We start from the raw sequence: 17,741 nt of genomic DNA, 5'->3' as shown, positions 1-17,741 counted from the left end.
TGTAAACCCGTAGCCACTTACAGCAGGCGATACAGCCTGCAGGATTGGGTGTTCATCCGATCGGAGGTCCAAAGGCTCCTCAGTGAGGGGATCATAGAGGCCAGCAACAGCCCCTGGAGAGCTCAGGTGGTGGTCGTCAAGACCGGGGAAAAATTCCGCATGGTCGTAGACTATAGTCAGACCATAAATAGGTTTACGCTCCTCGACGCGTACCCCCTCCCCAGGATTGCAGACATGGTTAACCAGATCGCCCAGTATCGGATTTTTTCCACGGTGGATCTGAAGTCTGCGTACCACCAGCTCCCAATCCGCCTGGAGGACCGCCACTTCACGGCATTCGAGGCCGATGGCCGCCTCTTCCATTTCTTCCGGGTTCCCTTTGGCGTCACAAATGGGGTTTCGGTGTTCCAAAGAGCAATGGACCGAATGGTGGACGAGTACGGGCTGCGGGCCACGTTTCCGTACTTGGATAACTTTACCATCTGCGGCTATTACCAGCAGGACCACGACGCCAACCTCTACCGTTTTCTCCAGACAGCTCAGAAACTAAATCTAACATATAACAAGGAGAAATGCGTTTTCCGCACGACCAGACTCTCCATCCTCGGCTATGTCGTGGAAAACGGCGTCCTGGGCCCCTCTTAGAACTTCCTCTCCCTCATTGTCCCAGGGCCCTCAAACGATGCTGGGGATTTTTTTCCTATTATGCCCAGTGGGTCCCTCAATATGCGGACAAAGCCCACCCACTCTTTAAGGCCACACTATTTCCCCTGTCAGCTGAGGCGCGCCAGGCCTTCAACTGCATCAAGGAGGACATCGCCAAAGCGGTCATGTGGGCGGTGGATGAATTCCAGGTTGAGAGCGATGCCTCAGAGGTAGCTCTTGCAGCCACACTAAGTCAGGCAGGGAGACCAGTCGCATTTTTCTCCCGAACCCTCTCCGCTTCGGAACTCCGACACTCGGCAGTCGAAAAGGAAGCACAAGCCATTGTGGAGGCTATTCGTCACTGGAGGCACTACCTCGCAGGTAGGAGGTTCACCCTCATCACCGACCAAAGATCAGTTGCCTTCATGTTCGACAACTCGCAAAGGGGCAAAATTAAAAACGATAAAATTCTGCGGTGGAGGATCGAACTCTCCACCTATAGCTACGATATTAAGTATCGACCGGGGAAGCTCAACGGCCCCCAGATGCCCTATCCCGCGGGGTGTGCGCCAGCGCACAGAGCTACCGCCTAAAAGTCATCCACAACGACCTCTGACACCCGGGGGTCACCCGGCTCGCCCATTACATCAAAGCCCAAAATCTGCCTTTCTCCACTGAGGAGGTAAAAGTGGTTACCAGGGACTGCCCGATCTGTGCGGAGTGCAAACCGCACTTCTATAGACCAAACAGGGCCCACCTGGTCAAGGCTTCTAGGCCCTTTGAACACCTCGCGATGGATTTCAAAGGGCCACTCCCCTCAACTAACAGGAACGTTTACTTCCTAAACGTTATAGACGAGTTCTCCCGCTTCCCATTTGCTATCCCGTACCCCGATATGACCTCCCACACAGTCATTAGGGCCCTGCATAGTATCTTCACCCTGTTTGGTTTCCCCAGCTACGTACACAGCGACCGGGGTTCGTCCTTCATGAGCGACGAGCTGCGTCAGTACCTGCTCGACAAGGGCATCGCCTCGAGCAGGACTACCAGCTACAACCCCAGGGGGAACGGGCAGGTGGAGAGGGAGAATGCGATGGTCTGGAAGACCGTCCTACTGACCCTCCGGTCCAAGAAACTCCCAGTCTCCCATTGGCAGGATGTCCTCCCAGACGCGCTCCACGCTATTAGGTCCCTCTTATGCACCGCGACCAATCAGACCCCTCACGAGCGGCTCTTTAGTTTTTCTAGGGGCACTACCACGGGGGTCTCTCTCCCGGCATGGCTGAGGACACCGGGCCCTGTACTCCTCAGGAAGCACGTCAGGGCGCACAAAACTGACCCCCTTGTAGAGAAGGTGCGCCTGCTTCACTCAAACCCCAGAATGCCTTTGTAGAGTTCCCTGACGGCCGTCAGGACACCGTATCCCTCCGGGACCTAGCACCCACAGGATCCAGCACCCCCACTATCACTGCAGAGGTACCCCTCACTCTACACCCCACCCAGCCGCCCCCTCGCGCTCCTGAGCCCACGAGCTCTCTACAATTGTTTCGTGCACCCACACCGGCTAGCTCCCAGCGCCCCCAGTCCCCAGTCGAACCAGACGGGTATGGAGTTCGGGCGCAATCGCCCCCGGAGTCCGCCATCGTACCCCAACCCACAACACCCATCCAGCCACCTCAAGAGGCTGCAACCCCGGTGCTCCGCTGATCGCAGCGGACGACTCGACCACCGGACAGACTCAATTTGTGAACCACCACCCCCGCCGGACTTGATTTCTTTGTAGGGGGTGAATGTAATTCACACTGTAATATATATGATACCATATTATTGTAAGCGCAGTTGCGTTGCCCGACCACTAGGGGGAGTAGCACTGGGAATGCATAGGAGTTTGTACAGAACTCCACCCTTGACTCCGCCCACGGCTCCTCCCCCTGGACTGCTGTATAAAGATCGATGCCCAGAGCCAGCCGACCAGTTCATCCAGGGCTCATCGTGTTACAGGCTGGCTCTGTTGTAAGTAGATTAAAACCACTGTTCATATCTTAAAGCACGTGTCTCGTGAATTGATGGTCTCACCATAGGTCACCCTCAACCTAGCTGGGTATACAATGCCGCACTGCACCTTGCTGTTGTACAGTGCCTTCTTCACCCGTCTGAAGGCCACCCGCCTCCTTGCCAGCTCCACCGTAAAGTCCTGGTATATGTATATACCAGCTCCAGTCCACTGCACCACCCGCTTCTGCTTTGCCCAGCACAGGACCTTCTCCTTCACGCTGTACCTACGGAAACAAACAATTACGACTCTTGGCAGCTCACTCGCCTTTGGTATAGGCCTCCACGACCTATGAGCCCGATCCAGTTCATATCGAGAGGGATCATCCCCCTCCCCAACATCGTGGCAAAATATTCCATCGGCCTCGGGCCTTCCACCCCTTCGGGCAGACCCACGATCCTCAGATTCTGCCGCCTGGATCTGTTTTCCAGGTCTTCCATTTTGGCTCGCAGACACTTGTTGGTCTTTATCACCCCCTGCAGCTCCTTCCCCATCGAGGTGAATTGATCACTGTGCTGCGATAATACCTCTTCCACTTCCTTCAGTGTCTCACCTTGCTCCCGCACCTCCGCCTCGTTCGATACCACCGCCCTCGCTGGGGCAATCACCTCCTCCACCAGCACTTTCATTACCACCCCCATCTCCTTCTTCATCGCTTCCATGTGCTTTGTGAACTGTTTTTCAAGTTCCGTGACCATCACATTGGTCATTTCTTCTGCTGTGAGCGATGCGGCCTCCCCTGGCGCCCCAGCCTCCGCTTTCCTTACAGTTCCTGCGCTGACAATTCCACTCACCGGCGGACTTTCATTAACCCCCTTTTTCACGGCTGTTTTTCTCCCAAACTTGGACATTTCCCCTCACTGTGCCTTCCTACTTTTTCAGCCTCCGTTGCCCCTGGAACCGGGCATTAAAACCACAGAAATTCTATTCCCGAGCAGGAGCCCTCCAGTGTGCGGTTGCCTCCCGCCCGCCATCACCGGAAGTCGGTATATTGACGCTCTCAAGAGCGTTCTCACAACCCTGACCTCAACGTCCGTCATGTCCTTCTCCCTGGTGAACGATACAAAGTACTCATTAAGGATTTCACCCATATCCTGTGGTTCCACACATAACTTCCCTCCATTGCCCTTGAGTGGGCCTACTCTTTCTCTTGCTACCTCCTTGTTCCTAATATATGCATAAAACGCCTTGGGATTCTCCTTGACCATGTTTGCTAAAGACATTTTGTATATAAACCTTCCTCACTGCTGTGATTGTTTCTTTAATCAATATTGTGACCCCTCTTCCTTTTTTAATCACCCCCCCATCATGGTAACCGGCGCCGCGCCAACTCTGTTGGTGCCAATGGCGCCGAATCTCCGCAGAGTGTGCCGGTGTCGGGGCAGCGTGACGTGATTCGCGCTGGTCGAATTCGGGCTGGGAGAATCCCGCCCAGAACCTCCCTTGACAATATCAACCTGCCCTGAGGAATGGTAGTATGTTCTCACTGGAACGACGGAGGTTGAGGGCCGACCTGATAAAAGTCTACAAGCTTATGAGGGGCATGGACAGAGTGGACAGTCAGAAGCTTTTTCCAGGGTGGAAGAATCAATTACTAGGGGGCATGGGTTTAAGATGCGAGGGGCAAGTTTTAAAAGAGATATACAAGGCAAGTATTTTACACAGTGGATAGCCTGGAGCTCGCTGCCAGTGGAGGTATTGGAAGAAGATATAACAGTGATGTTTAAGGGGCATCTTGACAAATACATAAATACAATGGGAATATAGGGATATGATCCCCGGAAGGGTAGGGGTTTTTAGTTAATTCAGGCTTCAATTAAGTTACTGTGAAAAGCCCCTAGTCGCTACATTCCGGCGCCTGTTCGGGAAGGCTGGTACGGGGATTGAACCGTGCTGCTGGCCTGCCTTGGTCTGCTTTAAAAGCCAGCGATTTAGCCCAGTGTGCTAAACCAGCCAATTATCAGCTTTAGAATGTAAGTTGATTTTGCAGAAATAATACATTGTCTTGACTGGGCAAGGTCCACAAGAACACAAGAAAAAGAGGTAGGAATGGGCCACCAGGCCTTTCAAGCCTGCCCCGCCATTCAAAATGATCATGGCTGATCTATGCGGGCTGCAACTCCATTTCTGTTCCATTTCCCCATGTCCCTCCATTCCTCAATCGATCAAATACTTATCCACCTCCACTTTAAGTACTTCGAATGATCCAGCTTCAACCATCCTCCGGGGAAGAGAGTTCCAGAGATTCATCATGCTCTGCGATAAGACATTTCTATGCACCTGAATTTTAAATAGTGTTGACTCAATTTTAGTTTTACCCGTAAAATTGCTTTCTTTGAGTCAATCATGAGGAAAATTACATACTAACAAAAACTTAATTTCTTCAGTCATTTATGTTTACAACTAAGCAACTCAATGCCCTTTGAGGTTTCAGGTTCAGTTGAGGCTTGCTTTTTTGAAAAGGGGGAAAACTGGCCAAACTACCTTGTTAATGGAATAATTCTGTCTCAATTGTTCATCAGAGATGTGCAACTCTGCAGAATAGATTTCTTTCCCAAGATTTTATACATGCATGCCTGTAGATCTAATGCGAGAATGATCCTCTCTGTGATGGTTGCCAGTTCGACAGGAAAAAAAGGCCAATTCAGAAAAGTTAAATGCTGACAGAAGACATTAGTTAGACTGAAGGAGAAAATACATGGAATCGAGGCAAACACAAATAAGCAACCCATAAAACAAAAGAATTGAAGCAGAAGTATGCCTTGATTTTTTTTCATGTTAAAAAAGGAACATCGAGTGCCTCCGGTCAAGAATTAGAGTTACAATTTGAATTTCTCCTAAACATTCAAAATGAATCACGATGAGTGAATTGTTGAAGTGAACCATTTTCTCTATTCATGGTGCTTGTGCCTAGAGTCAGTGTTTTTAATTATTTCTTTGTGCATTTCTTAGATGTTACTGAGGACTTGGGTGATAACTCCTCCTAAATGTCTCCTTTGGCTGAGGACCGGTTTTGTCCAATTATCCTTATATGAAGCACCTGGAGATATTTTCTTCTGTGATAGAAGTGCTATTTAAATGTAAGTTGTTTCTTCTCAGAGTAGTGAGAACTATTTGTTTTATATTGAAAAATAGAGAAACATCTTGGTTGGAAGTAAATGGTAAGAATATATCCTACTTGGATTTCAGCTAAAACATGAATTTACCTGCTTGAAATATTTACCATAATCTTAGTTAAGTGGAAAAAGTTGTAATGCCAATTGAAGCTAATTCTGATCGGACATTCACTGAATTATTCAATTCAATCACACAAAATAGAACAAAAACAAATAAAAAAGTTTTGTTTTTCTGGGTTTCCATTTATTTTATTTATCTTTATTATCCCTTTCCTCAAGATCCTGGGCCGGGATTCTCCCCTACCCGGCGGGGCGGGGTGGTCCCGGCGTACCGGAGTGGCGAGAACCACTCCGGCGTCGGAATTCTCCGCACCTTTAGGGGCCAGGCCCGCGCCGGAGTGGTTGGCGCCCCGCCGACCGACACGAAAAGCCTTTGGCGCCCCGCCGACTGGCGCCACGGCTGGCCGAAAGGCCTTCGCCGGTCGGCGTGAGTCCGGGCATGCGCCGGAGCGTCAGCGGCTGCTGACGTCACACCGGCAGATGCGCAGTGGAAGGAGGCACCATGGTGGAGGCTGTGGAAGCGGCGGAAGAAAAAGAGTGCCCCCACAGCACAGGCCCGCCCGCCAATCGGTGGGCCCCGATCGCGGGCCAGGCCACCGTGGTGGCAAGCCCCGGGGTCAGATCGCCCTGCGCCCCCCCCCGGACCCCAGGGCCCGCTCACCCCGCCTGCTGCCGCCGGCACCAGAGGTGGTTTAAACCACATCGGCGGGAGAGGCCTGACAGCGGCGGGACTTTGGCCCATTGCGGGCCGGAGAATCGCCGTGGGGGGCCCACCGACCGGCGCGGCGCGATTCCTGCCCCTGCCGATTCCCGGGTGGTGGAGAATTCCAGCCACGGCGGGGGTGGGATTTACACCGGAGAATTCTGCCCCTGGTTCCCACTGCAAAATGCTTTCTAGGCAGCTAGGTGTGGAGACTCTGCATTAGTCTGGTTGTACCTTGCCTAATGAATTAATTTTAGTCGGCTGTTTCGTAGATCAGCTCGCAGCGGCACTGCCAGGGTGCCAGGTTGGCACTGCCAGGGGCAAGGTGGCTTTTTGTTTTGCATGGCAATGATCAGGCAGGGGGGTGCCCTGTGGGGATGAGGAGTCCTGGGGATCCTGTTCTGGGGAGTTGGGGCTTGGGGGGTTGTTTCATGGTTTGTGTTGGTGGCTCAAGAGATCGGGACTCTATTTTTAAATGGCGCCTGATCTCTCGCTGCACTTAGGAGTTCCTGATGGCGGAGTTCTTCAGTGCAGAAAATGGGGCTCAGTGCGGCCTCGTTGGGGAGTTCCTCGCTAAGGCCACTGATCTACCCGGATGGGGGTTTGGTAGCAGGGTGTTTCTTGATGCTCCGAGTGCCGGCAAACATCCAGCTAATTTTGCGTGCTATCCGGCTTTGTCCTCCTTAGCTCACATGATGTGATGGGAAATTTGATTGGCCAGTGATTGGATACAGGGGTCAGAAAGTACGATGAACCCAGGTTAGTCATGTTGAGACAAGCAACATGTAAATGGAGTACTGACTGCTCTTCAACATGATTTACTGTACATCCCAGTGCAAAACAGAGCTGTTGACTGGCTGCATTAGCAGGGCGGTCCAGGAGTTTGCGTGGCCACGTTGACAAACAGTTAGAACAAAGAACAATACAGCACAGGAACAGGCCCTTCGGCCTTCCAAGCCTGTGCCGACCATGGTGATGCTCCATCAATGACTCCAGAAGCGAGATTGGACGACAATTGAAGGCTTTATTGGACTAGATGTTTCCTCCAGCAGCGCAGGTACAGAATGCAGGAGCTGGGGAGACACAGACTCTTATACTCTGCCTTACTGGGCGGAACCAGCAGGCAGGCTTCACCAATGATCTTGCTGTCTCAGGTACCTCCCACACCAATGGTCTTACAGCTTCGACCTGGGTACCCTATTACCCCTAATACCGACTACCAGATTCACCCCCTGTTTAAAAAAGAGTCCGGCAGGGGTGGTGGTCTTGCGTTATACAGTGGTAGAGGTTGAGTATGCTGGTACCCGTCGGTGGTACAATGTTTTGGCTTGTTACATGTCACAACTATTTACAGTATTTATTTACATGTACATATCAAAATGAAGCAATTAGTCGATTGGGAGTCCTGGCCGTCCTCTGTGAACGTCGCAGTTTCGGCGGTGATGCAGGCGCCGGCTTGGGCATCCGTGACTCCGGGAGCGTGACTTTGGTTTCCTCGGTAGCTTCATCACCCCTAGATGGGATCAGTGGGAGAACTGATCCACCTGGGAAGGGGCGGCCTTGGGGTGCGCCGGTGGGAGGGTGGGGGGGGGGGTGTGGGTGGGGATCCAGCGGGTGCCAGGTCCCGTGGGGAGACCGTATCTTGTCGGCCGTCGGGGTACGCCACATAGGTACTGAGGGTTAGCGTGAAGGAGGTGAACCCTCTTAACCAATGGGTCCGACTTGTGCGCCCACACTGATTGCGGAGCAGGATGGGTCCAGGAGCTGCCAGCCAGGGTGGGAGCGAGGTCCCGGAGGAGGACTTCCTAGGGAAGACAAGGAGATGTTCATGAGGTGTTTCGTTTGTCGTGGTACACAGCAGTGATCGGATGGAGTGGAGAGCATCGGGGAGGACCTCCCGCCAGCAGGAGACTGGGAGATTTCTGGACCGCAGGGCCAGTAGGATGGTCTTCCAGACCGTTCCGTTCTCCCTCTCCACCTGCCCGTTTCCCCGGGGGTTATAACTGGTCATAATGCCCTTGCTGAGCAGGAATTGACGCAGTTCATCGCTCATGAAGGAGGACCCCCTATCGCTGTGTATGTAGGCGGAGAAACCGAACAGTGTAAAGATACTGTGTAGGGCTTTTATGACGGTGGCTGCGGTCATGTCGGGGCAGGGGATGGCGAATGGGAACCGGGAGTACTCATCAATCACGTTCAGGAAGTACGTGTTGCAGTCGGTGGAGGGAGGGGTCCTTTGAAGTCCATACTGAGGTGTTCAAAGGGACAGGAAGCCTTTACCAGATGCGCTTTCTCTGGCTTGTAGAAGACATTAGTAAAGCAGGGCCCTTATTAAAGGACTATGGTGCAATTCTCTGGAAAACATTTTAAGTGCGGTAGCGAGCGGGAACTGCTATAACCTTCCCGGCACTCGACCTGGCGAGGCCGGCAACGTTATTCAACGTTGATTGGTCCACTTAACAAGGCCCCGCATGCTTCTCGCCATAAATGAAGACTCACCAGCCGATTCTCCGGCACTGCGTTCACTGGCCCCCACTAACAAGGCCGAGCAGCACTTATGTAGCACTTGCTCAGCCAACCCCAACCAGCTCGCAATAATTTTGTTTTTTGGAAATCTTTTTATTGGCATTGCTCATATTTATAAACAATTGTATATATACATCACATTTTTCCTACCCACGTTAATTTAATTTACTGTACAGAGAGGTTTATTCTGTCTTTCATTTAATTGACTGTATATGTATTTTGCCGCCCTCTGGATTGGTCTATAGTCCCTCCCCTTCCCGTACACGCCCCCCCTTTGGCTTCAGCTATGTTTTGCTTTTATTTTCAGGGAAAACCCCCCCCACCCCCCCACCCCCCCCCCCCCCCCCCCCCCCCCCCCCCCCCCGCGCCTGGGTTGCGCAGACTTTTGGTTCCTCATCTATCTTGTTTTTTCATTCTTATCTGATTCCTCGTTACTAGCAAGGTTGTGGGGTGAGAGTGAAGCCATGCCCGATAGTGGCAATCTTCGGGGTATCGGAGCAGCCAGAACTACACATGGGGAAGAGGGCTAACGCCCTTGCTTTCGTTTCCCTAATCGCACGCCGCCGGAGAATCCGACTCGGCTGGCGAGCAGCAGTATCAGCCATAGCTGCAGACTGGCTCGCTGACTTCTCGGAATTTCTCTACCTGAAGAAGATTAAGTACGCCATCCGAGGGTCCGAGGAAGGCTTCCTGGATACTTGGGGGCAGTTTGTCGACCTGTTCCAAACCTTATTTGAGGCCAGCTGGCAATAAAGGTGCCCAGGAGACTGGCCTCAAGATTCAGGGATGCAGATCTGGAGAGGCTGCCAGACACAGTGGAGGCCAGGAGGGATGCCCTGTTTCTCCATGGGTCCCAGAGGGTCAGCCTTAGGGCAGCTTGTGCTGCCTGGGATGAGGTGGTGGCAGATGTGAGCTCGGGGAGTGTGACCAGGAGGACTGGGCTCCAGTGCCAGAAAATGATCAATGAGCTACACTGTGCAGCAGGAGGGAATAGACATCCATGGCCCCCCCCACTGAGACCTTTCCGCCCCATATGGGCATCCATCCCCAACTTCTCATGTGACCCCCAACTGTCCCTTCACCCCCCCCTCACCCTACAACCCCCTCACCCCTTCCTTCACTCTCCCCTTTCCCACCACTGTGAACCACGCGAGTGGATAATGATGCCCTCTCTCTGTATTCTCAGGAAAAACTCTCCCGCAATCTGTGGGAGAGGACCCAGTTTGGCAGTGGTGTGCCGGAAATAAGAATCCTCACCACCTTCGAGGAGCGTGCCCTGGAGGTGACGGGCATTCCCGAGGACCCATCGGTCACCCTCGCGGAGTCTGGCGAATGCTGCAGAGGTGAGCAACTACTGGGTTACACCAGGAGGACCTGTCAAACGTGAATTGTTATTACCTTACTGACTGACCCATCCCTCCCACTGACCACATGTCCATTCTCCCGCAGGTCCTCCAGCCGAATATGCCGGCCCATCCCGGGTGGCTCCCTCTCCAGCCTTCCATGAGACCACCTCGGAGGAGAGCTCCAAGGATGCCACCATAATAGTCGCGCCACAGCTGCCATCCCCTCCCTCCACCAGCGCACATACACACACCTTGGTGGGAAATGTTAGTGGTCAGGCTTCTGGGGCACAACCTGGTGAGCACCACACCGCTGCTGATGTACATCAGGTGGAGGCAGGAACCCCCAGGTGAGACAGCAATCGGAGTTCTGCTGGATCCCAGGACCCACAGGTCCCAGACTGATGCTGAGCCTGTGGACGAGGTCATCCTGGAGCAGATGGAGATGTTAAGATCCAGCCAGGACATTCAGAGGGAGATGTCAGCGTCCCTCCAGCAGATCCATAGCCGCTTGGAGGAGCCTATACAGATCCATGATGACCTTCCTGTTTGATAAAAGCGAGGGTCCCATATGTCTTCTTCACCACCCTAATAACCTCCCTTCTGCCTTCAGAGATCTATGGATAAATGCACCTTTGTTCTTCGGAACTTAGTGTCAGACCTTTTATTGTATACTTCCTTGTTAAATTACTCCTTCCAAAGTGTATTACCTCACACTTATCAGGTTAAATTCCATCTGCCACTTATGTGCCCATTTGACCATTCTGTCCATATCTTCCTGTAACCCCAGACACTCAACCTCATTGTTAACCACCCAGCCAATCTTTATGTCATCTGCAAACTTACTGATCCTACCCCCCACATAGTCATCTATGTCATTCATAAAAATTACAAACAATAGGGGGCCCAGCACGGATCCCTGTGGTACGCCACTGGACACTGGCAGCCGTCTATCATCACCCTCTGTCTCCTACTGCTAAGCCAATTATGAATTCACCTTATCAAGGTGTACTTATCTTCTTTATAAGTCTCCCATGTGGGACCATGTCAAAGCCTTTGCTGAAATCTACGTAAGCTACATCAACTGCAATACCCTCACCTATACACTTGGTCACATGTTCAAAAACTTCAATCAAGTTTGTTCGGCATGACCTCTCTCTGACAAAGCCATGCTAACTATTCCTGATCAAACCCTGCCTCTCCAAGTGGAGATAGAACCTCTCCTTCAGAACCTTCTCCAGTACTTTCCCAACCACTGACATGAGACTCACTGCTCTGTATGTCCCTGGCTTGTCTCTACAACCTTTGTTGAATAGTGGGACCACATTAGCTAACCTCCAGTCCTCTGGCACCTCCTCTGTGGTCAGAGAGGAATTAAAGATATGGGTCAGATCACCTGAAATGTTCTCCCTAGCCTCCCACAGCATTCTGGACACAATTCATCCAGACCATGAGATTTGTCCACTTTTAAGCCTGCCAATTCCTCCAATACCTTGTCATTCCCAATGTTCATTTGCTCAAGAACCTCACAATCTCTCTCCCCGAGTTCTATGACTACCTCCTCATTCTCTTGGGTGAAGACAGATGTGAAATATTCATTCAACATCCTACCAATGTCCTCTGGCTTCACACACAGATTTCCCCCTTGGTCCTTAATGAACCCTATCCTTTCCCTGGGTTATCCTCTTCCCATTGATATACTTCTTGAATATCTTGGGATTTTACCTACTTTTACCAGCCAGAACTTTCTTATATCCCCTCTTTGCTCTCCTAATTGATTTCTTTAGCTACATCCTTCACTTCCTGCACTCCACTAAAGCCTCTGCAGAATTGCTCCCCTTATACTTTCTAAAAGCCTTCCCTTTTCCTTCCCATCGTATCCTGAATGTCGCTGGACATCCATGGTTCTCTGGGTTTGTTACACCTTCCTACTACCCTAGAGCGACCATGTTGGGCATGCATCCTCTCCATTTCATCTTTGAATGCACCCCCCCCCCCCCAACACTGCTCTTCTGTAAGTTTTCCCACAAGTATCTCTTTCCAGTCTACCTTGGCCAGATCCTGCCTTATTTTGTTAAAATCTACTCTTCCCCCAATCCAAAACCTTTTTTTGCAACTTGTGTATTTCTTTGTTCATAACAAATTTAAATTGAACCATGTTGTGGTCGCTATCACTAAAACTCTCCCCCACAAACACATTAACAACCTGCCCACTTAATTTCCCAGAATTAGGTCCAGCATTGCACCATCCCATGTTGTATCCTCTGCATATTGAGTTAAAAAGTTCTCCTGCATACATTTTAAGAACTCTACTCCATCTAACCTCTTAACATGACGGCTATCCCAATTAATTTTGGCAAATTTGAAATCACCTAATATAATTACCCTCTTCATATTTTACATCCCTCCGCGAAATGTGCACATATTTGCTCCTCAATTTACTGCTGGCTATCTGGGGGTCTATAATAAATACCTAGCAACGTAGCTGTCCCTTTATTTTTCTAGATAAGCTTTTGCCATTCCCCAGTTAGAAATCTTCTATTGTCAGTCAAAAAGGGGTTAGAATGAGTCTCCCGTCTGGAAAAAAAAATCACTTTAACCCACTAAAGCAGATATTTCATGGGAATACAGTTAAACAATAAAACGGGCCAGGACCAAAATTATAACCTCGTCGCAGCCTTTGTGGTTGTTTAGCAGCACAAGAGCAGAGAGTAGGTCTGCAGCCTCTGCACCATAAACCAGGCAGAGATTTTTTTTGTGCTGTACAAGCATCTGAATGTAATTTGCATGATATACAAACCTGAATTCGATCCTCCTGCAGAAAGTTGCTGGCTGCTAGACAACAAATACCAAAACTGCTGACAAAAAGTTTCAATGAGAAGATTTCAATGTTCACTGAAAGTGTTAAAATTACCACGTTTAAAAGAAAGTAAAATTACCACGTTTGAAAGAAAGTACCTGCTTGAATGTTTGTGAGGACTTGCTAACCACATGAAATTGGATCTGATGGTAGGTCAGTACCTTGAGGGACACAACATGAATACTAAGTGGCCAGCAAAGGAAGGTCAATTCCACTACTGTTTGCCTAAAGCTCAAACAATTTTCTGTTCTGTAATAGCTATCTTGGGCCATAGGTTTGTCAACTTTCTGATTGCTTTAGTTGACCAATTCCGTGTTTTTTGGCTTGGACGACTAATTGCGCCATCAAGTTTAGAATTGCCTGTGCTTTACAGAAGTGGCAAAAGAGCAGACTGCTCCTAAGGCACCAACATTTATTAACTGAGATTCACAAACCTATTAGAGTGTACATGGAACTAATTCACTGTTAGCTACAGGCCAAACACAAGGAAGATCATTTGTGCTTTGAAAGTATCAACGTTCACAGAGATACAACAGCTGGCTTAGAAATGATGGCATGCTTTTTAAAGGAGAAATATTTTGTTTGCTCAATTTTCTTCTTAATTGTCCTCAGAATACTGCAGAAAATATCCAGCTTCATAATACAATCAGTTGCCCTGTCAGAACAACCGAAAAATGATTTTATTTTAAGGCTTGAGTTTCCGATTAATCGGTTAGCAGGATGAAAGCACCAACTGGTTACCTGGCAAACCTTGGAGATCAAACAGTCTTCAGTTTTTCCATAATTCTGACCTAATATCGATTCTATTGGGGAAAGATGTGATGGATTACATACTTTATAGATATTAGACTTCAACTGCTTATCCTCATTACCTCATAGAGGGGCACACATATCCCATCGATCCATTCCAACTGCAGTCTTGGAAGTTCATCTTTTCTATTACGATCAAAAATGGCCTGAAAACAATAATAATTAGGAATTAGATCTTGCTGGAATCTGACCTGATGTTTAATATGCTTCCGTGGAAATTAGTAAATTCTAAAATATCTTCATTGTTTTTAACATTGCCAGAAATATGTGTTTGCAAAAGGTTTTGGACTGGTTTTCCCTTTATTGAATGCTGAAAGCAAAAGGCTAGAGTTTCGGCTTTGAATGCAATTGGGAAATTGCACTCAAAATGTGCTTGAAATTGCACAGGTTAGGTTACTGATGAAAATCCAATAAAATTTTTGTAGAATCACAAAGGTAAAATCGTCAATGAGCCAGCACAATCATTTATTTGCTTCCTTTAAAAATTATTTGTCGATGTAATTAAGAGTGATAACCCGGTACAGTTTTATTAATATCACTGAAAATACGTTTAATTGGCAAAAATAAGAATATTGTGTGTCCAGAGTCTGCACTATTTGAGTAACTATATTTAAAATGACTAAAAATGACTTCTAAAAAACTACTGATTCATTAATAAGTTTAATTGGCATATTCGTGTCAAGTTTCTTAGTAAATTAAATAATTTTTGAGACGAAAAAGCATTTGAAATGTACCTGTAAGTATCTGTGCACTCAAGAAAATGAGCTTAGTTTGACGAGCCACCTTAAAACAGCATAATCTGCTGAATCTAGCAATTGTGTCCTGCTGACCAATGTAATAAATCACAGAAAGTATGAACATAAAAGGGTGTAACTCACTTGCATTTTAAATTCCCTGGGGCGCGATTCTCCGGAAAAGTATTGTAGTGAGCGGGAATTGCTGCGAGCTTCCCGGCGCTCGGCCCAGTGTGGCTGGCAACGCTATTCCATGTTATTTGGACCTCTTAATGAGGCCTCAAGGACATATCGCCGCAAATGGGGGCTTACCGGCTGATTCGCCGGTACCGCGCTTGCCAGCTCCCCGCTAACAAGGTCGAGCAGCACTTAAGCTGCACTTGCTCAGCCAACCCCAGCCAGCTCACAACAATAGCGCCCAGGAGACCGTCCCCAAGATTCGGGGACACTGATCTGGGGAGGCTCCTAGTCACAGTGGAGACCAGAAGGGGTGTCCTGTTCCCCCGAGAATCCCGGAGGGTAAGCCATAGGGCAGCCAGTGCTGCCTGGGATGAGGTGGCGGCAGCTCTCAGCTCGGGATTGTGACCAGGAGGACTGGCCTCCAGTGCCAAAAAATGGTCAATGACCTACATCGGGCAGCATGAGTGGGTAGCCATCAACGCCTCCCACCCCCCTCAAGGGAGCATCCACCCCCCAACTCCCCATGTGATTCGCAACCTTCCCAACCCCCCCCTTCCCCTTCAACCACCCCCGCAACCCTCCCTTCCCACCACTGTGAACCAAGCATTTGGCTAACGTAACCCCACACCCCCTCCCCCCCGACTCCTCAGGAAAAGCTCTCCCATAATTGTTGGGAGAGGGCCCAGACTGACGGTGGGGTGCCAGAATCCTCACCTCCTTCGAGGAGTGTGCCCTGGAGGTGACTGGGATGGCCAAGGACAGATCAGTCAGCCACATGGAGCCGCAGAGGTGAGGACCCACCAGGCCCCACCCACAGGACCTGTCAAACGCGAGTTGTTATTGCCTTACTGACTGACCCATCCCTCCCACTGACCACATGTCCATTCTCCCGCAGGTCCTCCAGCCGATGGCGACGGCACATTCCGGGCAACACCCTCTCCAGCCTCCCAGGAGACCATCTCGGAGGAGAGCTCCAAGGATGCCACCATAATAGTTGCGTTACAGCTGTCTTCCCCACCCTCCACCAGCGCACATACACACACCTTGGTGGGACATGTTAGTGGTCAGGCTCCTGGGGCACAATCTGGTGACCACCACACAGCTGCTGATGTACATCAGGTGGAGGCAGGAATCCCCAGGCCAGAAAGCAGTCGGAAATTCCCTGTTTGCTCAGATAGCTAACTATATAAACGTTGACCTGGACCAAGTCCAACAGGATGCCCGGGAAATAGGCCTGTCTGCCATCGACGGGGTGCCCCAGTGGGGTAATAGATGGCACACATGATGTCACCTTGCACACACCGGGCCGTCAGAGAGTTCCCTACATCAACAGGAAGGGGGTCCACTCCCTGAACGTCCAGCTCATGTGCAGTCACCACATGAAGACCATGCACGTTTGTGTACATTTCCCAGGATGTGTGCATGGCAGCTACATCCTGGGGCAGTCAGACTTCCCGGCCTCTTTGAGGACCACCCCAGGATGGCCGATTTGCTCTTGGGGGATAAAGGGTACCCGCTGAGGATCTGGCTAATGACGGCAGTATGGAGGCTGGTGACCGATATGAAGACCCGATTCAGCAAGGCCCATGTGGCCATCCGGGCTGTCATTGAGCGGTGCATCAAACTCCTCAAAATGAGATTCCGATACCTTGACCGCTCCGGTGGTGCACTGCAGTATATCCCGTAGAGCAGGGGTGGGCAAACTACGGCCCGTGGGCCAAAGGTCTTTATGCGGCCCACCAAGTCATTAAAAAAAAAAAATTTTTTTTTAAGGTCAATGAGGGGGGGGGGGGGGGGGGGGGGGGGCTGTTGGGTTACTTACTGGTATAGGGTGGATACGTTGACTTGAGTAGGGTGATCATTGCTCGGCACAACATCAAGGGCCGAAGGGCCTGTTCTGTGCTGTACTGTTCTATGTTCTATATGAGGCGCCCAGAATCATAACCGGGTGAAGTAATTATTTTACTTAATATACTATGCGGCCCTTTAAAATTGTGAATTTCTGAATGTGGCCCTTGCACGGAAAAGTTTGCCCACCCCTGCCGTAGAGGGTCGCCCACTTTACGGTGGTCTGCTGTGGCCTCCACAATCTGGCACAGCAGCGGGGTGATGTGCTGGAAGTGGAGGGGACGGAACACGCGACCACCTCTGAGGAGGATAAGCCTGACCAGAAGGGGCTGGAGGGCGAGCCTGGGGAGGACCCGCAGGACCAGCCAGTGGATGGAGGACAGGTGGCAGCGGCAAGGGTCCACTAAACCTGGTGGGCCAGGGAGGCTCTCATCCTTGCCCGCTTCACATAGGACATGGCTTCGTCCATCACCACTCCCCCTGGATTAGGTTTACCTGGAGCTGATGCAATCAATAGGATGTGGCCGTGATATTCACAGGGGGATGTCAGCTGACATTGTGCACCAGGTTCTCCACTGCGGAGTCACCCTAGCAGTGCTGGCCTTGGTGACACACATTGCCAGCACCATCTTCTGCGGCAGTAGCCTCTGAGCCTCCTCCAATCGGCAATGGACCTGCTGGAGTGTCGTTGATATCCGCCTCTGAATATCACGGCCGCAACCTAACCACTGCATCAGCTCCGGGTAAACCTGGTCCAGAGGCTCAGCATCTGACTGGGACCCAGCTGGGTCCTGGCATCCAGCAGACCTCCGACTGCTGTCTCGCCTGGGGATTCCTGCCTCCACCTGATGTGCATCAGCAAC

The 17,741-nt window shown here is 50.5% G+C and overlaps 1 protein-coding gene across 4 annotated transcripts in view; it reads right to left on the bottom strand.

Annotated features, from left to right (window-relative positions):
- LOC119961865 (dual 3',5'-cyclic-AMP and -GMP phosphodiesterase 11A-like) overlaps nt 1-17,741 on the bottom strand; it is a 536,876-nt gene that overhangs the window by 51,918 nt on the left and 467,217 nt on the right. For all 4 annotated transcript variants that reach the window (XM_038789314.1, XM_038789315.1, XM_038789316.1 and 1 more), the window contains one exon: nt 14,179-14,262. In XM_038789314.1, coding sequence (XP_038645242.1) covers nt 14,179-14,262 — 84 coding nt within the window. The remainder of the gene's footprint in view (nt 1-14,178; nt 14,263-17,741) is intronic.

The sequence above is a fragment of the Scyliorhinus canicula genome, chromosome 2, assembly GCF_902713615.1.
Source record: "Scyliorhinus canicula chromosome 2, sScyCan1.1, whole genome shotgun sequence".
NCBI classification, from domain to species: Eukaryota; Metazoa; Chordata; class Chondrichthyes; order Carcharhiniformes; family Scyliorhinidae; genus Scyliorhinus; species Scyliorhinus canicula.
Note: the sequence above shows the minus strand (reverse complement) of the source record. Positions and strands in the feature narration are given on the sequence as shown.